This window comes from Sinohyriopsis cumingii, chromosome 3 (assembly GCF_028554795.1).
Source record: "Sinohyriopsis cumingii isolate HCF-2022 chromosome 3, ASM2855479v2, whole genome shotgun sequence".
Taxonomy (NCBI): Eukaryota; Metazoa; Mollusca; class Bivalvia; order Unionida; family Unionidae; genus Sinohyriopsis; species Sinohyriopsis cumingii.
In genome coordinates, this window is record NC_142963.1 from 114140491 (window position 1) to 114167145 (window position 26655).

Below are 26655 nucleotides of genomic sequence, written 5' to 3' on the forward strand. Positions count from 1 at the left end.
TGATGTATATATCTTATTTTATACACTTATTCACTGTTTTTTTAAAAGAAATCCATTATACTTCTTTGTTGACATGTTTTACTCAGCTATTTGGTCTGAACATGTATCTCAATTATTGCCTTTTCCTGAATCAACTTTCCACTTACTGGTATGTTTTTACTCCTTGCAACACAAAACCACTCCCATACTCGCTCGTTCAGATCTCCGTAAACTGTCCGTCGTGCCGTGGCATATTTCCTCTGTGCTTGTGCACCTTTCTGCCATTCGTTTCTAATGGACTTCTTGTCTTTGATTACATTTTGAACTTGCGTTTTACGGACACTTAAGCTGACTGCTATTTTGCGAGTGGTCTCACCTTTTTCATTTCTTTCAATGACATTAATCCTTTCTTCCAGTGTTAAAATTTTTCTTTTTTTCAGTGGAGATTCTGCCGTTGTTATTAGTGTTGACGTTATAAAGACTATCGGTTTTGATCAGGTTTTGGGGAATTGTGGAATAGATATATATTATGTACCAATGAATGAAACCAAAAGACATAATTAACTCATCAGGAAACAATACTGTACATTTATTTAAATCAACAGCGTTATAGCTCGATAAACAAATGTTCCGACCATCTGCACCCACGTAAACAGATTGTGGCTTGGTGAAACACTAACAAAAGAAATAAAAAATAATTTTAAAAAAATCCGGAAATGATTCTCACTTACTAGTATTAAAGACAATGAGCTCATTCACCCTCCAGGCATTATGGATTAACTGGAAAGCAAACGACGTACTCAAACCAACACTGAAGCCCTTTCAAACGATTTCTCACTTGGACATAAGGACTACCGGCGTTTTGTGAGTTTTCATACAGATAAAGAAAAAATACAAACCTCTAAATTGACTGCGTATATCCATCATTACTCGCTTTGATGTTACTCTTACTGGCTATTCACATGACTTCGGCACTACAATGGCGGTTAGTGACATGTACTTTAGTCTAGTTTACTGCAGTTTACAAATGACACCGTACGCTGGAGTTGTAAATTTCACAAAACTGGTACTGTAGCAAGACAAATTATTTTTAAATACTTTATTAGAGCAATCTTTGCTATTTTTGCCGTCTTTGTTACAAAGGATTAAATGATGGTTAGAGGTGTTTATCCCGATATATGGTTGTTCAACTATAGTGTTATTTAATGTGCACTTTGTTTGCATACTACATTTATCCCGAGCTCTAATGTTTACAAAGGATTAAGTTAAGGTCAGTGGTGTCAATCTGTTTTGATTTTTTGGCGATGCGGTCATTCATAGCAGTGTCAAAATGCACATTTTGCCAAGAAATCACGGTCGCTGGTTGCGTTCAGCAGGTGGTCGTTCATAACAGAGCGTTTATATAGTAAAATCGATCCGTGCATTACGATTGTGGTCGGACATGACAGGTGGTCGCTCATAGCAGAGGTCGCTCATGACAGGTTTTACTGTACTTTCATTTAATATTTTTTTCTATAATATTTAAAATTAACGGTTGTGAGATTATGTGTGCTCATGCGACAAGCTACCAAAATCGCTAGTACCAGCTCAAATTTCATCAACGTATTAGTTTCATCGTCTTTCAGCAGATTTAAGATGTAACGATTTTAATACTCTTGCAATTTCTGAGAAAATAAACAATTTTCATATAGATTTTATGCTGATATAACTCGATTTAGTAACGTTTAAGTTTGCTAGCCCATCTGCAATGCGATTATGCTTTAACGCCACCATGTTGGCCTCTTGTGATGCTAGACTGGTTTTCATACCTTCCCTTAAAAACATATGGATATCTAGCTGTCTGTAAAACAAAAAGTCTACTAGATGAATCTATTCCACTGAGCATTTGGATTGTCTCAACAAATATATTTATGGCAAGCACTCAAGTGACTGATACTGCAACCTCCTAATATTCTGGTTAGAACTCGATAAATTTGACTCACAATGAGTACAGTTATGACTCAATTACATAACTGTTTCGAGCGTCACACTGTGGAGGAAAATTCCAGTTTTTCCCAACTTTCTTCAATATTTGCAAAATTCAAGGACTTTTCATGGTTGGAAAAAAATTATAATTTCTCCCGACTTTTTCCAGATTTCATGGTAGCATGGGAACCCTGGATTTAGGCAATGGACTGAAACTGCGTGCATTTTTGTTTAAAATGGGCACTGTTGCCCAGTACAATTTCAAGAGACTGATCCTCATTGTCCATTTTGGAGTTTTTTTTTCAATGCTTCCAGGCTATACATTTTATGGCGACATGATTGCCCTTTGCAAACAGCAGTACAAATGTACCCATTACCCAATAATGTTTCCAATCAGGTGCAAAGAAATGTTGAAATCACATAATTGTTATTGTTGTTAATTTTATTGCCATATCTGTTATGGGGTTTCAATAAATTCAGTATAAATTTTATGAACTTAACACAATAGAGTATTTTTTTTTATTTGGTCAAATAGGTGTTCTTCTTTAGCGGTTCTTTTCAGTTAATTAAAGATTATACAGCTGAATACACGAACCGAATATGCACAGGATTTCATGGCCAATAATTCTGATATTTTTTTTATAGTTCATTCGATCTTATTAGTAGGGAAAAAAACAATCATTTGGCCCAGTTCTAGCTACTGCATGTTGACAAAATGTAACATGCTGCTTCTCACTCCCCTTCCTGCACCTGTGAGCCCTCTCATCAATTTCACTTTCTTGTCCATATCATCGGTTTATTTTACATCCAGATAAAATATTCAGTCTTGACTAAACATAATGCACTGAAATTAAACATTTTTCTTAAGACCAAATAAATATATCTACTTTTGCAGACTAAATGTTGCGAAACCAAAATGAAAATTTTAAAGGCACTCTATCAATGATATACTTTTTTATTTTATTTTATAGGACACATCTTTCTTTCCAAATTGCGAACAAATAGTCTGTGCAAAACATAATAAAAACCAAATCACTTACAACACTATCACAGAACTATTCAAAAATCTCATCGCTGCCCCCAGAAATTTTCTTTTTACAAGCCAGGAGTCTTTACTTGACCGAGTTGTATCAAACTCTGGCACAATTCCTGCTAGAGGTCATAAGTTTACCCCAAACTTCCAAAGACTTCCATACAACTTCAGATGTAAATAAGACAGCCCGACATGTCCATTCTATACATAAATTTTACTCTAATCAATGCAAGACCACAGATCTCACAACCTGCCAAATATCTATCAACCGCACATCTGCAGGGTTTCTCTTCATAAGGTTTCGGTACCGCCAACAGTTCATGCCCTAGAAACAATACAACTATCCCATAACACTGGGAGAAATTTTAACTATGCCACCTTTGGCCAGTAAAACTACGGTTTCTAGGCACATTTCACCAGTACAACTGAATCACATTTGCCACCATGGCAACATAAATGGTATCTGCTGAGTCTCTTCTTATTCATTTTATTGTGTAATTTACCAGTTTCCTACCGTGACTACTGCTACTGCAGTCACACCACCAATGTACACCACTAGATTTTAAGAGGGACTTTGTTATTCCAGGGACACTCATTTGGTTTTGGCCTGAATTCACTACTAACAAACCATGGCATCATGGAAACTCACTAACACTTCACTCTGTGACATTTGCTCCTAGTAACTGGCTAAATATTTCAAGCTAAGAAATATTTCCATTGCACTGAATTCCAATAATCAGACAAGTAATCAAAAAAATCTAAAAATTCCTTAAAACGACGTGCTATAACAAATGTGCATACTCCAAATTTATTACAATATGTATATCAAACCACACAAAAAAATTCTGGTGTCTTCTATCAATTGGAGTCATTGATTTAAATGTTCAATATTGTTATGTATACTTAATTTTGTTTGTTAGTTTTAATTTTTTTATTATTTCATTACATGTTATTGTAATGTAACATTGTTTACTGGACTTGACCTTGTCCAAAATTGATGTGTTATTAACCAAATTATTATTCAAGTAAACAACATTTTAAAAATTATTTTGTTTTTCTTTCTCAGAGTAAGAATTATTAACTTGAGTCAAGGTCATACCTGGACTATATGATATTTATATTATTCTATTTTTTCCAAAGGAATGAACTTTTGACCCTCATCTGAGTATCTGTTTTGCATCTTAATTTTGTCATATAACTGATGTTTTGATAAAGGTTTGTCAGTTGGGCTTAAATTACTTGACACGTTGTATTATGTTGTGTCCAGTTTGAGCTGAATTTTATTTTCCTCAAATTATTGAATTCAAATGATTATTTTCCCTGGAAATACAAGAGTGCTCTGATATAATTCTTGGACAAAGACATTCACTGCAATTTATACTGAGTTCAAAACTGGAATAATATTTTCTGTGATTCAACAAGAGACTGTTGAAAGAAATGCAATTTGTAGGTTATTACAGATGTCATCGCCTTCAATTTCAGATCTCTTCAGGACTCGAACTGTGTTTTATTCAGGATTTTTTTACTAGGACTTATGTCTTTGATTCTTGGATTATAATTTGGATTTAATTTGCAATAAATTCTTTTTTCTCATTTTTCACTTTGTGTTTTAGGGAAATAAATTATTTGTTAAATTTTACAAAGCTTGTTGTCTTCACTCTTTTCTGTACTTACTTTAAGAGCAAAGACGCGTAACAATATTTAAATTGTACCTGTCATGTACTAACCTGCCATCTCATCCAGTGACAGTTCTCCATACATCTGCCAGTAAGGCATATAGACAATGCTTTTCAGTAGATACCAGCTGGGCTCAGAGTTGGGAAATAGATTGGCTTGGTAAGCCACCCCAAAACTAAGCACAAATATCAAAAATATCAGTACAAAGAACATGAGATCCACTATCTGAAAGAAAGAAAATAAGACTGATTCAGTATTTTTTTTTGGGGGGGGGGGAGAATAATTGTTACCAACTAGAAACTCATAAGATAAACCAATTGTGACAAAAGTTATGTTTTGATGCTGTGATCAATAAACACTTGTGGTGTACTTATGTTTCCTTATATGAAGTCAGACTTTCATCAGCATTATGTCAATTTTTCTCTGAAGTGAGAATAAAGTTAAAAGGAGAATTTTTCAATATTTTTGTATAATGGTCACATTAATGAAGTGAAAATAAAATTTCTGATGAAGATACATTATGAAGAAAAATTTGGACAGTTTCTATATGGGCTATGAAATCAATAGTTTAGATCAATGTATAAGTTTTCTTCTGCAGCTGCATGATAATACTCTAGCATTTTGTACTACAATTTCCTTTTAGATTCTTTTTGCAGTATTAGAAACTAATATTTGAATTAAAATATGTGTCTTCTTCCAATACATTACCCAATAACAATACCTCAGGATTATGAATAATACTTTGCAAATCCAGCACTCACAAGTCAAGCGTTATCAATAAAAAGTTGAGCCATTTTCTCACATTAGGTGAAAGGTAGAAAAGTGTGTTCTCTTGATTGGAGGGCATGATAATGAATTCTGTCGATACTTCAGTTATTACTAGAGCAGAAATGCATACTCTGCCAGTCAAGATGTAACTGTATGGAGGTTGGGTGGGTGCATACATGCCAACCTCATGATGTGATGTGGTTTGGATTTTTAACATAGCTTTAACAATTTTTCAGTCATATCGCTATGATGTATGCAGTGTGGCAGTTTATAGTGATGTCTAGCACTGGGGCATCATGCCTGACCCTGCCACATTATCCTGACACCAGGCTGATCAGTCATAACACTAACCTCTTAATGCCTCTTAATGCTGAGTGCCATTTTTATAAGTCTTTTGTATGACTCCGCTGGGGATCAAACCCATGACCTCCCTCATCCAAGGCAGACACTCTAACCATTAGGCCACTGGTGCAGTCTGCCAGCCTCATGAAAGGTATAAGCGTAATTTTTTGCTAAGTGGCAAAAAAGTATAATCTGAGATAAAAAGTGTCACCTATATATTACATACCATATTTACTGTACAGTGTATGAAAAATGTACATTTATTTTTGCTACTAACCTTGATCTGCAGCTGGTCAAAATTCTTGGCAAAATGGCAAAATCCATGTAAATTAGAACCAGAATACAAACATAAAAAATGCTGACAAATAATTTATATTCAACATTCACTTTAACTTGTCAAGATATCTAACTTTTGTTGAATAGCCCATTCAAAATGGATGGTAAAACTAAAATTTAGGATCTCTTTAAAGGATGGTCATAAATAACACTCAGAGATGTTTTTAAGATGTGTTAAGTGATTTTTGAATGTTGAACTAAAAAATGAAATGCTTTTATCAAACAGGTAAATAGTCACATTTTTTCTCTGGTTTGCATAGTACATGTTGCTGTAATTTATTTCACTGAATAGTACCTGAATCATACAAGAAGCAATGGAGGATGCAGGATTTCACTTCCCCCAAAAGTGCCTCGTGATTCCATGAGATGACACTGGTCATGTGGCTGGTCAAAACAACGGTTGCATAGAAGTGTTCAGTTTGGGAGCAAATTCAAGATGAAAACACCAAAAATTAACAGCGTAATTTATGATTTTGGAAGAAAAGTTTTGCAGTCATCGGTTTTATGCATTATGATGCATTAATTTACGCAAACTGGGTTGCACCTTTGCAGAGGCAAAGTGTTGCAGATAGTTCCCAACTTTTGCGAGTTTTCGCTGAACTGCAATTTAAAGAAAATGGAGGGTGCGAACCACCCAGGCAGATCACAGAGGGGACAGGCTCAATGAGTGAAATATTCAGAAATTGTCAAAAACACAAAGGAAATGTCACAGATGATGTAAGTATGGGTTCCGGAATGGGTTTGATTGGGAAACGAGTGTATTTGCTATCAGCAACTGCCTCCATAGATGTGAGGTCTAGTGAAGCTCATGTTGGGCATCTGGGAAAAGCTAAATTAATTCGACCATTACAAGAAGAAATTATGTAATTGTCTGCTATGGGTGCAAGTCACATGATTTCTGCCCAAACAATCAATATGGCTACCCTGGATAAAGAATTAGTCATGCAATGTCAGTTGTGGGCACAAAACACAGATGTTGTGTCTAAAGTGCATGCACGCATGACAAAAATGGAAGAGATCATGGCGAGTGTTGCTAGTTAAACCCAAATGCCAAGCACATCAACTGCGGTTCTGCAGGATCGGCACAAATTGATCAATTTGAAAAAGATTTGGACACTGTGCACAAAAAAGGGGATGTCAACTCGGATGTGGATGCTGCAAAGTTAATTATGCCAGATACAGATTCTGATGAGGTCAATGCAAATGATGATGATTTGTTTGCGGAGTTGGAAAGTTTTGTACTTGAACACCAAAAAGTTGGCCCAAATGTGGATGAAAAATTAGCGGAAGTTCTCAATAAAGGACTACGTTCAGCAAGGTTAAACCAATGCAGGAGAAGTATCCCAGACCAGGAAACTGTGACAATTTAAAGGTGCCCAGAGTCAATATTGAGGTCTGGAATGCAATGTCAAAACAGGCCAGGAGTGTTGATATATTACTGCAAAAGTTGCAAACTCAGTTGGGGCAATAGTTGGTCCCCACCTTAAGGGCATTGGAATTGTTTAAAAAGCATAGAAACAATCTTCGAGAATTACCGTTGGATTCAGTGAGGGACTCTGTCATGGACAATTTTAAAATGTCATCATTTTTGTTCAACGACTTCAGTTTTAAGTGCCGTGAACTATTAAAACCTGAGCTTACTGACATGTATCAGCCCACCTGTGCTGCATCGAATCCCATCACAGACCAGCTTTTTGGAGATAACCTGAGCTCAGCTGCTGGGAAAAAAGCAACAGGAAGCAGCAAAACAACAAGTGGCATCAAATTTTAAAAGCAATATGCCTTTTTTAGGACGATCCTATTCACGGGCCAGACACCTCCAGAACTGGAATTATCAGGGGGCATAACCATTCACCGCAGAAAATCTGTGTTTGAACTGACCCAGAAAATAATATTAGTTGGATTTTTGCTTGACTTGGTCACAATGACTGTCAGACTAACTCGAGATAAAGCAAGCAGTATCATTGCTCAGTGTTCTGACATACTGCGGAAACGGAACATCACTATTCGTGAATTGGCTCAACTTGTGGGAAAGCTTGTTGCTTGCGAACCGGGTGTAGAGTAAGCACCTTTATATTATAAAGATCTAGAATATGAAAAAGATAAATACTTAAAGATACATAAAGGTAATTTTGATGCTTATTTGTTTCTTTCGGCAGAGAGCAGACAGTGTATATCTTGGTGGATATCTAATGTGCACTCCAGTTATAAGGAAGTTTCACATGGTGAACCACAGATTGTCTTAACCAGTGACAGCTCACTTGTTGGTTGGGGGGAGTAAATCGCACAACCAAAGCTGAAACAGGTGGTCATTGGGATCAAGAGGAACAACTGCATCACATTAACTTCTAGGAACTGAAAGCATGTTTTTTGACATCACAATCTTTTTGTTCCAAAGTGGAGAACACACATGTGCGCACCTACATGGATAACTGTGTAACAGTTTCATATGTGAAAAAAATGGGGGGGGGCGCATTTCTAAATTGCATAAATTATCGCGTGATATCTGGCTGTGGTGTACCATTATGGGTATCTGATTAAGTGTTTCTCTTTGCTGGGAACACTAAATTGTGATGCAGATAGATTGTCTAGCAACATAAATGAAGATTCTGAATGGAAGTTAAGTGCTACAGTATTCAGTGCAATCATTAAAGTGTACGGGCACATAGATGTGGATTAATTTGCTTCCAGGCTAAATCACCAACTTCCGCATTATGTTTCATACAGACCTGACCAAAAAGCTATAGCAGTTGATGCTTTTCTTTAAAATGGAATTACAGTCGCCTTTATTGCTTTCCACCTTTCTTTCTGTTGGGAGCGGTGCTGCAAAAAAATGTCCCAAGATGAAGCAGATGTTATTTTGGTGGCACAAGGATGGACAATACAACCCTGGTTTCCGAGTCTACTGCATGCTGTAGTCGGTCCTTGTTTTCTACTGCCACATCCACAAGAGATTCTACACTTGGCACACAATCCGCAACGATGACACCCCCTCCACAAATTGAAGATGGGTGTTTTTCACTTATCTGGACGGCAATCAAAAATCAAGGATTATCAGAAAGGGCTGCCTGCCTCATCAACTAAAAAACAGTATTAGGGTCATCTCCAAAAGTGGATGTTATTTTCAAATCAAAGACAGATTAATCCACTTGACCCACCTGTGACTATTGTTATAGAGTTTTTTTTAACAGAATTAGTAGATAGAGGTTTAGGTTATAGTTCTGTAAATACAGCTAGATCTGCAATTTCATCATTAGTTAGTCTTATAAGTAGCTTCTAAATCCAGCCTAAGCACAAGGGCTGCATCTGTTTCTGCAACCTGTGCTAAAGGGGTACAATTGGGTATAATCTTTAATACAGCTGGTTGGGCTAGTGCCTGTTTTTTTTCAGGAAATTCTATAACAAGCCTGTTACATACCAGACTTAATTCAGTACGAAGGCCTCGTCTGCATCCAGAATTTTATAATGGTCATGTAATGTACAATGTAACTTTGGATTTTCTGGTTTAATACCAACATATAAAAGTTTTCTTCTTTTTCTTCTAGTTGTTGTTAATCTATTCTGTAAATGGAAGCCTTGCTCTGAAATCTCATGGGATCATGAGGCACTTATGGGGGAAGTGAAATTGATAAATTAAACTAGACTTACCAAGTCGAAGTTTGATTGTAATTTTATGAACCCCATAAGTGCCTTAGTGATCACATGCCCACCCTTAATACTTCCCATCCAATAAGACATTGAGGCTTCCATTTCTTTGCTCTCAAGACTGATCAGCCACATGACCAGCATCATCTGATGTGATCACTAAGGCAGGTTCAAGAAATTACAATCAAACTTAGACTTGGCAAGTCTAGTTTAATTTATCAATTATTTCACCAACAGTAATCAATAATGATGTATCCCACACACTTTAGTCATTCTCAGAATACTCAGTACATAAAGTGCTCAACACCATGGCCTTTCCTAGGAAAATTTTTAGCCACCTGTGTTCATTTACCCAGTATTTCTGGTACTTTCTTAGTAGCTTCTATTGATCATATATGTGATCACAATCTTTTCTGTTGTCAGATTTCTGCCATTTCACATTGCAGGCAATACTATCCCAAGAACCTATATACAGTCAAACCCACTTATTTTGACCTCGGGTATCTCTAAAACCCATTTATGTGGAGCGTTTAGGTCCGGTTCCAAAAAAATCCTTCATTGTTATGCTAATTTTTTCCCACTTACCTCGACCCCTGTTAAGCTGACATCCTTGTTATGTCAGGCATAAGTTTTGGTCAAAAGTAACATGAGGACCTGCTTATTTCAAAGAAACAATTCAAAAGCACTTACGTTTTCATACATATGCTTAACACTGGCAACACTTTCCACAAACAATTTCATTTTTTTAAAATACATTCAGCCATTTCACAGTAGCTTCATCATCCATGTGTGGATAATAAGAAAATTCTTCCAAAGTATTGACAATGTAGTCTGCGATCTCGTTCTCATCAGCCATTGATTCAAGATATTTCTGACTGAAACAATGAAATCTATGAGTATTGTATTTTTCATAGTTATTGGTGATTGGAACAAATTTATTTTGTTGTGCATTAGTTTCGTTTCCTGCAGGTTAATCATAATTATATGTATTACTCTGCTCTGGAATTTGTGCATATTTTAAAATAGTACAAGATTTACTTAAGCTTAATAAAAAAAATGTAAAACTTGGTGACAGGTTTTCATTTCCCTATGAGTAGCCTTTTCCCTATGTAGCCTCATTAAAGAAGTTTACATTTGTTGTCTCGGGCACTGAGGTAGTTCAAAATCTAGACCAATTTAAGTACGTGAACAACTAAACAGCCACATGCTGCTGGACAATGCATGTAGTGACCGTTAATTGTTTGTTTACACATGTTGGTCAACAATGGATTATACAGTACATAAAACAAGACTACCATTTTTTGTCTGAAAATCACTAAATTTGATTTTTTTTTTAAATTAAAAGATCTTAATAATAAATATAAATTATTTAGAGCACACATATACATTTCAATGGCCACTTCATTTGAAGAAAAACACACAATCATTTGTTTTAGCTTAAGAATGTATCAGGTGAGGTTGAATGGTTATTAATTGGGCCTTTTTTTCCCCTTCAAACTCTGATTCTGTCTTGAGGCCGAACAATTTGACAGTGATGCACTATGGTGTATCAATTTCAATTAAATAATATGTGACCTTAGATTCAGGGCAGCTATAGGCATATGTATATCATATTTCTTTCCCATCTGCAAAGACAAAAGCACATCCATTTCATTTACATAGGGGTGGTGGGGTTTTACAAGTTGGTATTTTTTTTCTTCTGACAGAAAGGTTATTTTATTTACTGAGGAATATTAAAAATGTGATATGCACACTGTAAAATATACACTGACTGTCGAATTAAATCAGAAAATAGAATACCTTTATTTCAGAGAACATATACATGTACACATATAAATAATTTATTATCAACACTTTTCTTTTGTATTGTCTGCTATGTACAGCATGAGTCTGAATTCTGTGTAAAATGCTATGAAATCATGATACTTGTTTTTATAGCAATTATTAATCTTAAAATACGACATATTTGACAGCAATGTTCCTGTAAACCTAAGAGTAAGAGACAGGAATAAAGGTCATGGAAATCTTTAAAATTACATTACCAGATTTTATGAACCCTGATATCTCGGGACTTGGTTATGTCAACGATTTACTGACACACCCAACGTAATCAAGATAACTGGGTTTGACTGTACCATCGTTTTCATTAGTAATGAAATCAGTGCCTGGATGCCTTATACCTGGCTAATCATGCTAATTTACTTTATGCATGGTTTATTTATTGTTATAAAATGCATGTGACATAATAATAATAATAATTGAAAATCATGTATGTATGTATGTATGTATGTATGTATGTTCATTCTCATATGTGAAATCTCACAAAAACATGCATAATTGAACTCAAATATGCTCATCTCCACTAGATTTGAATATGACTTTGAAAGTATCTTTATTGGTGCTAAATGATGAGTTTTACAAAATTGTTCTTTTTTCATTCGTATCAAAAGCAAATCACGAGCTAGTCTTTTTTAACTTTACTCCCACTAACCTATTGCTCATGTGAGGAAATGCATATTAACAGTTCCCACCTGAGTGATTTTCACATCAGCAGACTCTGCTCATGTGAGAAAAGTCTTACTTGTGTGAGGAAATGCTTGCTCACATAAGCAAAATCTGTTTATATTAACAATTCCTGCTCATGTAATTTTTAGATTTTTTAAAAATTCTGTTGCTCATCTGTTTTTTACCTAATTTGCATGTTAAAATGCATATGAGACCAACATGAATTAGATATCACATGAGAATCTTGTATGCAGAAGGGTAGATAATTTTCGTGTAGCTGAGATAAAGGGTCCAACAAAGAAAAAGTTTCACAACAAAGGACTGATTCCCATTAGCACTACTCTGTTCTGAGCAATGAATGCAGGGGCCAATGTGAGTAAAAAATAAACCATATGATGAATCGGCTGATAATTTGGATTGACCAACAAGGTGTGTATCTCACTGATTCTGCCTGCTTCAGCTCCAAATGAACAGAAAGATAATGTTATGAGATGAAAAGAGGCTCTAGACAGAAGTCTAAATGGTGCTTTATTTAGTCACATCAGAACCCACATTAAATTTTATTTTGGAAACAGTGCAAAAGATTTAATTTGGACACATCAAAGTTTCCCTTTCAAGGTTGCAATGTGTCCTTCCAGAGTAATGGGTGATAACTTCATATCTTCAAAAAGCCACAAGAGGAAGTTACATATTTAATGGTAAGATGTCATCCTGCCTGCACCACTGAAAGAACATTCACTTTCCCTTATATACTGTCAGAGTGGCAAAACCTTTTGTCTGAGTGACTGTCCAGCACTTGTTCTGGAAAATCTCCTAGTGCTTGTTTGATATAATCAAGATATGTAGGTTTGATAGTTTGGAGTTTAGAAGAAACTGATGATGATGATGAAGTACAGTTCAGCAGATGAGGAAAGATAATGATTTTCATTGTTTAAAAACAGTACTTGGAGTCCAGAACTGGAGCATCACCATAACTAGGTTGGTAGATCGTGATGAAATTTGCTGAAGTTTTTCAACACAAGTCTGTGATGGCACAGGAATGAGATGGATCCATGATGGTAACAGAATTAAATAAACATGTAATGATCATGGACTGACATGGATCTCTAGTGGTACCAAACCTATATGCCCTCATAATGGGAATGGACCAAAATGAATCTGTAATGGCACCAAGTTAACATGGATCTGGAATGGCCATAAATGGATCTGGGTTCATAATGCCACCAGTATGGTATGGCACCATGCTGGCAGTGGACTAAGGATGATCTGTGAGTCAACATGGGTCCAATATAGCACTATACTTGATGAAGGCCATCCATTCTTCTATGTCAGTGCCAGTACAGGATATTGGATCAATGTTATTTGTCCTTCCAGGCATTAGTAGAGGTTTCATCAACTTCGGTCTTGGCTGTATTTGATCCATATCTGATGGCATAGTTCAGCCTTTATGTAGTGAGGCCATTGTTCTTTCACGCTGATGACAAGTTCATGATGCCAGGATCAGTTAGTGGAAATTAAATCACCATAACCAGTTATTCCAGTGCATCAGTTGAGACCATGTCAGAACCAGTACTTACTGCTGCCAATCAACCTATAATGCCACTGCTGGTCCAGATGAGATTCCAAAACCACGTTGGGAATGGTCCTAAAGGTACCACCATAAAGATCTGTTGTGATTATAAAGGTGAAGGCAGGGAAAACACAGGTTTTGATATCTGTGTTAAATGGCATCTACTAGCTCTTAACTTTCAAAGTTTCTGGCAATGCTAATAGTATCCTCATCTCTGACAGTGTGCTTCCTTTCTTTCTTATTAGCCTATGTGCACTGTCTTGTCAAGACAGAAGCCCACATGTCAGACTTACCATCTTTCATGCACAAATGTATCCTGTATGATTTAAATCACACCCTATATATTTTAGACATATAGAATGGTTATCCTCAGCCAGCTTAGGCCATTTGTATTCAAAGCACTTAATCCTGTCCATTGTGTTGACACCTGTACATGCAAACAGCAAAACAATTGCTGATACAAGTGAAATCAGCCAAGATCTGCATACATTTACTGTGAAGAGGATGCTAATAACCAACACAAATGTCTACAATAATTACATGGATGACCTTGCAGTATGCAACACCTGACAATTAATAACAGAATTTGTATGTTAGGTCAAGTATGAATTAGTGAATGAATAAATTACTGACCAGAGGACAGATAACTAAAATGGTTCACGCATCTATACTGCATACTCAACTTAGACCAATAAAGTGGGAAACTTAGTCTTGGATAAAATGAAGCACTATAAATATAGATGAAGTATACTTTCCCATGTGAAAAAGATCAACATCCTCTCAAAATATAAATAGGCACAAATTGAAAACAGCTTTGCAAAGTCGTGCTTGCTAGCACAAATGACAGCAGTAACTGAAGTGTTGACAGGATTAAGTGCCAATCCATTTACCAAACAGAATCATCCTAGTGCATCTCTATTCCACTAATGTGAGCAGGTGCTGTTTCGGTTGTTTTATTGCCAAATATTAGCTTGGGAGAAAGCATTATAATTAGTGGTTGTAATCATAAGGTACTACAGTCAAGTTATCTGAAGAAAAATAAAATGCCAGCCATTGATTTAAGCTATGTCACTCCCAAAACTTTGTTTCCTAGTCAAGCAACCTGAATAAATCATATAGGTAAAAAACAATCCTTCTATTCAAGTTCATCATCCAATGCGTTTGTTTGCATGACATCATATGAACATAGGTTTCTAGCAAAATCTGAAATTATTCAGGAAGTCATAAAAAACTTGTAAATAATTCCTGCATCATATAATTTCAGCATTGTATTTCATGTTGTTGTTGTTGTTGTTGTTGTTGTAGGGTTTAACGCCATTTTCAGCACACGATAGGCTATACATGGCGGCCAGTATTAATGGTGGAGGAAGAACCCAGAATAAACCCGGAAAGAACCACCGACCCACGAGAAGCTACTGGCGAGCTTTCTCACATAACCACATTAGCCGAATCCGAGACTCGAACTGACACAGACAAAGGTGAGATGGCAGTGATCCGTAACAGTGAGCGCTTAAGACCACTCGGCCACTCGGGGCCCCGCAATATTTCATGAAATATTAAAGTGAAAAGCTCAGATATATCACATAATTAGTCAAAGTGGAAATTTTCTTCTTTAAATCTTAGCTCAGCTTAAAAATGTTCCCTTGTAAACCTAGGACAAGAAAATTAGGTATCATTTACAGTCAAATTTGGCCTAAGTAACTACATTCCTTCTGGGATTCCTGACATCCAACTTTTGTAGAAATAAACCTTTATGAAGCATTCAACTGTTTTGAGAGTCCAACTTCACCTAATGAAAGTGAGCTTAAACAGTACAATTGATTGCAGTTCAAAAGAAATAAACATTAACTCATTAAAAACTGGTATATATATATATATATATATATATATATATATATATATATATATATATATATATATATATCAGAAAATATTATTATTAGGCTTACCATATTTTTGATCATGATGACTTTAGGCCCAATATTTTTCTCCACAAAGAAAGCCTGCATGAAACGTATGTAATACACAGCCAACGTTATGCTGTAGATGATGCGAGCCCATGTAAACTGATCCTCACTCAGGACATAACGAGTTATGACAGACACCAATAACAACATGTACATCACCAGATCAAACCTGTTCCATATACTGCTAAACCAGCTGCGGATCTTAAACTTAATGGAATGTTGGTCTCCTGCCACAACCTGTAAAATAACTTGAGACTAAATAGAGGATTTGGCATTAGTGCTCATTATTTTACATAACGAATAAATAAGTATGTACTTTTCTGCAAATACAAGTAACTTCAATCATGAAATATTTACCGGCTATATTACATTAGTCCCCAATTATAATTATATGCATATATGCATGCAGTCTGATTCTTAAGTCACAACCAGCATACAGAATATCTTCCTTTTTTAACTTGGACTGAGACAACAGGACATAAGAGTGAGTTGAAGGAGTGAATCTCTGCCACAGTAGCAGGTAGATGTTACATAATTAAAATTAGTTCTATCCATCCCACCCCCCAACTACATTTAATGAACAAATAATACATTATTTACTACTACTGCACTGCTGAATTAAGGATGAAGGCCTAAAAAAACCCCAAAAAACTACAAGAAGAAAAAAATGCACTTACTCTTAATGCATGTTGAATGTTTACCTATAAACTGGCAGATGGCCTGGCAACATCCTATGCTGCAGCAACTGAACCCAACCAGCAAATGCCTTCACATTGGTGTACCAAAGGTCAAAGGATGAAAAGACAGTGAGACAGCCAAAAGGAGGCTCTCCAAACATTTTCCAAAGAAGAGTGATTAAAGTCGGTCAAAGATACAGCAATAGCCATAACCTCATTGGCTAATAAGCTCTCTTGAAAAATGAGGACAATCCACTGAGAAACCACTTTGGGATAAGGAGAATATTGTGACCTTTCCTTGTCATTTTAGGGGGAACTAAATAAAACCCTAAGGCTCTAACTGCATGGGCAAAGAAGCTTTTTTCCAGCACAGGTATGACTAAGACTAGGAATCTCAACAGAAACAGTGGCTTAGTAACTTAAGTTTCTAATCCAGAAACTCAGACCGGCAAAGAAGAAATTGGATCATAGTTACCACAGAACCATTACCAACCATTTCCAACTGACAAAGCATGAAATCCACTTACTGGCATGGCATGAATTTCACATTTCCTCACGGACACTATAGATAACAGAAAAACTGTCTCAGGGGTAAAGTTCTCAAAGAACTATTAATCATAGGTTAAAGGTCACTGGCCATCTATATTGTACAAACTTCTGATATTATTAGTCATAAACAATATGCATTTGTTATGTATGCACACGATTAAAAAATGTAATTAGACTTAAAAATCCACTTTTTAAAATGAAAAAAATTACTCAGCAATCTCCATAAACAATCAATAGTTTCCATCTGCCAAAAATGGATATGACATACATTTATCCCTTCTATTCAACCAAGCCATTCAAGTGTTTAATTTCTCTGTGTAAATGTCTGTGTGATGTTATGTTATGTACATTTATCTCTTCTATTCAACCTAGCCATTCAAGAGTTTAATTTCTCCATGTAAATGTGTGATATATGTTACGATCATGCTTTTGTACAGCAACTATGGTGCACTATGTTGCATAAAAATGTAACCAAAAGAGTGATGATGTGACAAAAGGGATCTTTCTTTTCCGAAAGACTCTGTGTACCAGAAAAAAAAGTGGATTGAAACTGGGGGATCGAATAGGGAGAGGGATGGGAAAGTTGTACCATATATGCCAGATTATAGTCAATTTGGCCCAAAGACAATTCGGCCCAAATTCAGCTGAAATTAAGACGATTCGGCCCAACTCGAAAGACAATTCAGCCCAACTTAACAATAGTTTGAACAAGTTCTTTTCTTCAAACAACTATATATATATATATATATATATATATATATATATATATATATAATTTATTAAGATAAAACGACTTTGACAATTTTTAAAGGTTGCAAAATAAAATAGGTTTTAGGAAAAAATTGAACATATTTAAACAAATTAAACTATTTTGATATTCTTTAAAAGAAAATAATCATACTTCGTAACATACATTTATATGAGAGAAAACACAAACTGACATATCTTGCTCATTCTAATTAATTATTAATTAAAATATTTATATACATTTATTTTTATGCTGAAAAGAAATATATGCATTTGCACAACAACATTCTCAATTTACGTTTTCCGGTCCAATTATCATTACTGTTACTACCTGATAATATTCTACAGAATATGTATATGTTTTTCTAAGAGTAATGTACATGAAATATTATAACAAATATATTTAATTTTAGGTGTCAGGTTGTAACAATGCTGCATATAATACACACTCGATTATATGAGAGAGAGAAAGAGAGTATAATGCTGAGCATTTTGTCAGTGTTTAGTTGCTACAATATGAAGCTCTTACCAGTTAATTTATTGTTTGCTTTTATTTTTCAAGCTGATGTCTTAATGTGTGTGCACGTAAACTGAAAGCTCGTCATTTCTAGTCAATGTCATCAATTAGATTTGCTCCATTATTCCATACAAATAAGAAAAGAAATAATTTTGTGTTGAATTTGTGCCACTACCCACCTGCATGGTACAATAAAATTGATAAACAAACACTTATTTGAAAATAAAATGAAAGAAACTAACCTTGCATTATCATTTATTCCTTCTATTTTCGTCATGTGAAATTCATTAAAGAAAAAAATATATCCACGAACTCTGTAGATGTACCAGATGCCGGCTGGCATATGCATCCTTACTGTGGTTTGTATTGCTTACATCAAACATCAAAATTGCAAAAGAGATGAGAATATCACCCGATTGCTTGATTCAGGCACCTGCCATTTATGCATGATAAGGTATAAATTGCAAAATGACCAAGATTGCATTGTATCCAGGTTAACTATATGATGGTATCTTGCAAATAAAAAATCATTATTTTAAAATACATTCACTGTGAGTGCAAATGATAATCTTTTCAAACTTATTTGATAATGAAATGAAAGAATATAACCTTGTACTATTATCATTTATTCCTCTTTTATTTATCATGAGCATTAATGAAAAAATATATCCACAAACTCTATATCTGTGGTGTAGGCATCAATACTGTAGCATGTGTCACTCGTGTCAGATAACACATGCACATTGTATACTGACGTGAATATCAAGAGACAAATCCTGTTTGGATGTCTCATATGTTTGAAAATGTTATCCGACTGAAAACTGGGTCCAACAAACTTGCAAACAAATGAGAGTAATATCAACTGATTGCTTTAAGCCATCTGCAATTCATGCATGATATTGTGCTGGGTGCAAAACAACCAAAATTGTATTATATTCAGGTTAATGACAGTATCTTGCAAATAAAAATCATTATTTGACAATACATTCACTGTTAAGTGCAATCTTATTGCTAGCATGAGTTAAAACAAAAAGTATTATTAAATCAAGTTATTGTTATGCATACTATTTACATCAGTGCACGATTGTGTCAATTACGACTACAGATGCAAATCAAATAGAAGCCCAGATGGTGAAGAAACTCCACTGGCAGCAAGCAATAAACTCATTGCCTGAACTTACCAACAGAATATCATATACAAAGTTATTTTATTATGAAGCAAGTCAACCCTTTACTATGCATCAGTCTGAAGGCTTAACTTCCCAATTTGCACAGGATTTATCCATTAATTCAGTAACTTAGCATCCCTTTTGAGTTTACTTCTTGTGCACTATTAATTTTGTTTATAGAGGTAAATTTATTTATTGTGTACACTGGATGGGTATTGAGTATACTTTATTTCAGCATGCAGGGGAAGATATGATTGGTTGCCATGGCAACCAAATCCAGCCAAGAATGTGTAAAAATCATGACAAAATTACATTTTTATCACACATAAACAAGCTTAAGTTTATTAAACAGCCCTCAAAATTCAAGTTTGTTCCTCTTTTAAATATATTGTTTACTCATAAAACGTTACATAATATTTAAAAAATTTACCTAACAACTTTAAGGATGCTATTCCATTAAACCTCTCTTTTGTATGCAATATTTGACAAGCGGCTGTCTTGTAACAAAATCTGATATGTATAGACCATTCTTAATGTGATCCTCATGAATATTAATGTTTCATGAAAACGAGGCTAAGCTAGGCAGATTGAGAAAAAATATGGTGTCCTACTTCACATTGAGTAACGAGATGAGCTGTTTGCCAGATATTTATTTTGCATTCGTTGAAAATGTCATCACGGGTGACTCCAAAATAAAAATTAAACAATGAGTTTCAATATTTAGTTGTCAAAAAAATAAAAAAATTATTTCAGCACATACCATTGAAATTATATCACTGTAGTGAAATAAAATGCCAGAATATGCAAGAAAAAAGGGAGGAAAAAAGCATATATATATATATATATATATATAGGGAGAGAGAGAGAGAGAGAGAGAGAGAGAGAGAAATAAATAGATACATATATATACATGTATGTATATATATATATATATATATATATATATATATATATATATATATATATATATGTGTGTGTGTGTGTGTGTGTGTGTACATATATGTATGATATATGTGTATATATATATATCTTTGCCTCCCTTTTGGGGGGGAATTCTGACAGTAACTTGCTACAATGATAGAATTTCAATGGCTTGTGATTTAAGTGTGCATTTTGCTTACGTTTGCACACATCAATAGGTTTTATCAACAGTTTCATTGATTCTTATCCACTCTCTCTCTCCCTCTCGTAATTACATTCAACTTGTCCTCTCATCGTTTTCATTTTACTGGTGCTATCTCTCCTCTCTATCGTGGCAATTTTCAACGAGATAATAAAGTTCACTTTTTCTCTAATTACTACTTGTACATCAATTCATAATTGTTCATATGAATGCTCTGCATGGAGGTAAGCAGAGATTTCGATGACCCCGTTTTATGGAATGGGACATGGGGTAAAAAATTTAGAAACCTTCCTTTATCAAACACATGCATACATTCATTTGCTTCATCGACAGAACTTATTTTGCATTTGGATTTCTCTTTATAACATCATTCAGTTGAAAGAAAATACAAACACACCAACAATCATCTAGTTCCTTATCTTAAAATTCGGCCTCTCATCACAACGTATTGCAACAATCCATTTTCTATGAAGCTCCATCTTCTTCACTGATGGAATATGGTAGAAGTTTATATCCATGCAAATTCTAGCATTGCCATTGGACAACGGAACACAACAATATTCGTCACGATTTTTTCCCTTGCCAGTATCAATTGTAGCAGCCATGTTTGCGAGGTAAAATGAAGCTGGTGCCTAGCTTAGCCTCGTTTTGGATTCACTGTCCCATGGTCACATAAATACATGAACACATTATGAGAATGGTCTATAAACCATGTAAATGCGTATGTACTTAAAATGTCAGAAAGCAGTTCAACCCAAGTTTGAAATTTATATCATAAGTACTAGTAATTAGTAGAGCAGATATGTGTATAAATTTAAATTATGAATACAAAGATCAAAAAAAAAAGTATGTTTTGGGTATAAACTAACTTGGCAAAAGGACTACTTTTTGGCAATGAGAATTAACTTTGAATAAGGTATTAACAATATTCTACCAGGTGCAAAGAATATATTAGGAAAACTAATCTGTAGTTTGGCTGCACATGGTTTACATATCTGTGTTTTGGAGAACATAATCAGAAGATAAGTTTGTACTCTTTTGACTCTGGGATAAAAATAAGCCCCAAAAACAGATAGTTGTCAAAATAAAGAAAAAAAATAATCTTGACTTGCATATGTTGCTAAATAAATATTTGCATTTCAGGAGTGGATACGAGTTTCAATATACCTGGTATATATATATATTTGTTGGGACACCAAAAATTTATTTTAAAAGTAATTTTTTTGTGCACTGTACGTTCTGGAACACATTATTTTTTTCAAGTTGTAAGTTGTGGGACACCTTTTAAATCATTTGAAAATTACATGTCAGAAAATGCACTCAAAAGTAAATTTTATTAAAGAAAACTTTAAAAAAGAAAACGCTGTTAGTGTTGTTTGTTAACAATTTTCTTCGTAAATGCAAATCTGCTAAGAAAAAGAGCTCAGGTAGGAATTGTTTGTGTATATGAGAACTAGTTTATCTTTTTCTGTTATAATTTAGGCTTCAACAAAGATTTTTTAAAATATTAAATGTCGAGGTTTATTTACCGTTCATGCTCATTACACAACTTATTTTGGCAAAATAACTATTGATGAGCAAATTATAAACTATTCACTGTAATTATGTAAAAATATATTCAAAGAGAGAGAGAGAGAGAGATACCGGTAGATAGTGATGGTACAGAGTGATTGATGAACATACTAATTCCAAAACCGAACATCTTTTATTTACCAGTGGTGATATCTGACTTAATCCAAGTACTGCTGAACAAACTTGAATGCCACTAATATATTTAATTTAAATCCTTTAATCTGTACACTTTCTTAATTGCCCACGCAACATCCTCAGGCTCAAATCCATCAAATTCATCCTCTTCACTGTCACTGCCATCACATTCAGCATCTCTTATATTGTCCTCACATCCATTCAAGTTATCATTAATACCACAAACTTTAAATGATTTTTGGATCAGATCTGGCTTGTCCCAAAGCAATTAGACTGCTTTCACAATCCAGTCCATAACTGTTTGTTTATCTGCACTCTTAATACGAGACGTGTTGTTATTTTCCTTGTAAAGGCCCTCTGCTGCTTTATGAATAAATTATCTTGTCTTTGAAACTGTCTTCTTCTCTTCTTGCCTTTACGAATTTGTGGAATAATTTTATTTTCTCCTCCAAATATTCTTGAACACACTGGGCCAATGCTGTCCGTGAACGAAGCACAAGGTTGTGTCTCTTTAAAAAAAAACCTGTTGCCCATTTCCTACTGGCTTGAAACTCAATTTCTGGACGTTCACTTGACACAAATTCCTTGGCATAAAAGCATATAGTGTCTACACTAACAGGGATCTGCAGATCACATTGGACGAGAACCCACTTTGCAATATTTCAATCTAACTCATTGCCATATGATACTGGTCTCCCATTCCTTGTTAAATGTCCCCATTCATTCAACTGCTGAGAAAAATCTACTTTTTACCAATTTGCTGTCTGTGATTGATTTGAGGATTTTGAAATGTCTTGCAGTTACTCAAATTCCAAGCAATTTTGAGAAATTTACAACTTCCTCTTTTTGCTTTAATGTAAAATGCTTGTAATGCCCTTGCCGGACATAATCATTTTCATAGGCATCATCTCTCTCCTGACTCGGGTCTCAAATTTCATGTCTTTTTGCAGTTGATTCATTTTCTTTTACATCACACTTCTCCTCTCCAGCACGCTTTTTTGGTCGACCTACAGGCCTCTTAGATGAAGCTTTAGGCAACGTATTTTCTTTCCATGCACGAGGCAAGACCTCTTCACAACTTTAGTACTGCACAACAAACTTATCCATAATAGTGGAGATCAATAATGTGGTTTGTTTTGTTTTATTTTTATACCCCTTTATATATGCTATGTACATGATAACAATGACTGTGAAGAATCACTTTTTGTGTAAATGTGTGAAGTTATCGTTTCAAAGTGTTCCATTGTTTCTTTTTATTTTCAAAATCCCAGTGAAAACTGATAGAAAGAAATAAAAGCTCGCTTCCCCATGTCTGACGACTCTGTATAGTTGTGTATAGTTAAAAAAAATCTCCACACTAAAGGGAATCCAAAGTCTGCTTCCAGGGTTGGCTTGTTTTGTAATAAACTAACCGTTGTATTTGATATCCTACCAGTAAGTTCAAATAATGAGTTTATGGCTGTTACAAGGTGTGTTTATTCAACACCTGAGCTTTCAATTATATGCCATCTGTAGTCATAATTGACACAAATGGGTTTTGAGTTCTTCAGTGTAAATAGTATACACAGCATTAACTTGCTTTAATAATACTTTTTGTAACCCATAGAATCAAAAAGATTGTCATTTGTACTCACAGTGAATTTATTTCTAATAATGATTTTAGTTTGCGAGATACTTTCATATTGTTACCCTGAATATAATTCACTCTTTGTTATTTTGTACTTTACACCGTGTCACACATGAATGGCAAGTGCTTTCGAGCAATGGGGTTGATAATTCTCACTTGCTCTCTCCCTCTTATTTGCATGTGATTTTGCAGGATCCAGTTTTCATTCTCATGACATTCAAACCTTTGAGGGCAACCAAACATGATTCGTTTCTCAATATTCACATTAATGACCAACGTGTTGTGTTGTCTGGCAAAAGCAATAACACTATGGATGCATGCGCTACTTATACGGAGTTCGTGGATATATTTTTCCTTTAATAAATGCTAATGTCGACCAAAAAAGTGAATAAATGATAACAGTACAAGGTTAGTTTTTCTCATTTTATTATCAAAAAAGCATTCTATTTATCTATTTTATTGTAACATGCAGTGTGGCCAGTTGTAGCCGAGGGGCCCAAATGAACACAATTTATTTCATTCCCTAAGTCTTGGGACACATGATGTAGGTTAAAAAATATTCACCATCAGTTCTGGGCCATGAAAAAAAAATAATTATTTTTTGTCCCAACGTATGCAGTAAATATGGTAATACAATACACCATTTACTGCCAGCAGCTCATTGGACATATTATTATTCAACTAATTTAATAAATTTCATAGCAAATAAATACTCTTACAAGATCTTCTATGTATTACACAACATTTTAACTGATATTTAACTTTACAGACAAAAACAGATCATTAATTTAAGTTAATATAATGCAGTTGTCTGTTTGTGAAAAAACCTCTAACCTGTCTGAATTCTTCAATCAACATGGTCACTGTCCATCCCCATGTGATGTATTCCAATACTGAAGGCTTACTGGGGTATAGATCTGTCAGCACAAAGTAAGTAAATATGGCAAGGAATATCAAATAAGAGATCTGAAATGAGGAAAGGATTTACATGCATGAGGTAAATCACTGTCTGATTATTAATACATAATAATACTTATTACATATCCAACTAATCTTGCATGCTTTATCTGGTATTCAATACAGCTGTTCAAATCTGTTATTTACATGTCACACACCACTCAGATTGAAACTATTTCGGTGTAATTTTTGAGGTCCATGTATCAAACTTTTATAAATCATAATTTTGGGGTTATTTCATTCATTCAGTAAAGCTATAAATATTCAAAAGTGTAAAAGAGGGGTATGCAATAAGTACAAAATCTAATTTCTGTTTAGTTACAAATTGGGAAAAGAACTGGTTTGATATGGCTTATAATATGTCTTGGTCTGATGGTCCTGACATACCCCTACACCATATCAAACTCACTCTTTCCACCAAAATGGAACAAAACATATAAAGAGTTTTGTGTACATATCAGTTATGCATGACATCTATTGGCTGAAGAAATCTGTAATATCTTTATAAAAATATCTCAAGTAAATTATTATAAAATAATCAACTTCTCTCATATTACTGTGGAAAAAACCATAACAAATATGTGTAACAGATCAAGTAATACAAGACCAAGTAATACAATGCCACATTTGTCCATCAAATGGTTGTTTTGTTTCTATTGGTTGCTCTCCATCAACTTTCAGAATGGAATAAATGTAGATGCCAGATAAAACATCATTGCTATCCTTAAATAAAATTTTAAAAAAAAACCTTTATATTTTCATATGCAATTTTAAAGTTTCCAAAGTGAAGATGATGACCTGATATATGGGCTTTAATTCTTTTTCAGGGCAAAGCAATGCTCCCAATCAGCTGATATAAAAACAGACAAGTGTCTCACATAAATCTAACTTCTAAGATCAAAAAGGAAAAAAGCACTTTAATGAATCATTCAGTATAATAGTAACTTCTCAGAGGAAGAAAGCAACTAACACGTGTCTGGCACACATCATCAAGTGAAATTACACAGATTCTGAACCATATTTTTATTTTTATACAAATATGAATATACATCACTGTGGAGCAGATGAGTTGAAAAATCTGTGCATGTTGTTATTGCTCTGAATAAACAAGACGTGCCGGGGCAAGAACCAGAACATCTTATTTCTCTACTTAAAAAAAGTCTATAGGACTGGAATGCATGTTTTCAGTTTCACCTAATATAAACGCAATGGGGAATCCAGTCATTTCTGTTAGATGTGACCTGGAAAAAGGATAAGTATAACAACACTATAGGGAACTGATACTACTTTAAATCCACTACTCATTCATGGGTATAGCCACACAGAGAGATCTCATCCAACAATACATTTGTATGCAAGGATTAATAGCAGTATGCTGTTAAAACTGCTTTCTAACCAAAAATATAGAAATGTTACAATCATGATAATGATGCCACTGAAATCCATTATTGATACATAGATACAGCCACAATATGAAACAACATCCCACTTCATTTCTGCAATATCTTCTATATTAGTGATGGCATTCTCTAATGGTGGGTTTAATGTTCTGAACCTTGTTGGTCTAATTTTCATTCCATATATTTTTCTACGTTTGAAGAACATTATGCTGATTTATGCAATATTTGAGGTCAGAATATGGAATCTTCCTTTCAAAAAATGGAATTCTGCAAGGCAGCTTTCAAGCTGGCTGTTTTATCTGGCTTTTCATTATTTTGAATACCAATATGACAAGGCAGAAAACTTTTCTCCAGACTGTATAAGCAAATCATGTTTCTATAAGAATTTAATAATT

The 26655-nt window shown here is 34.6% G+C and overlaps 1 protein-coding gene across 1 annotated transcript in view; it reads right to left on the reverse strand.

Moving 5' to 3' along the window:
• Window positions 1–26655, reverse strand: part of LOC149803618 (transient receptor potential cation channel subfamily M member-like 2) — a 185715-nt gene that overhangs the window by 53174 nt on the left and 105886 nt on the right. Inside the window, exons 18-20 of the mRNA XM_089953967.1 lie at window positions 24738–24869; window positions 15770–16024; window positions 4705–4879 (exon numbers count right to left, since the gene is read on the reverse strand). Coding sequence (XP_089810093.1) covers window positions 4705–4879; window positions 15770–16024; window positions 24738–24869 — 562 coding nt within the window. The remainder of the gene's footprint in view (window positions 1–4704; window positions 4880–15769; window positions 16025–24737; window positions 24870–26655) is intronic.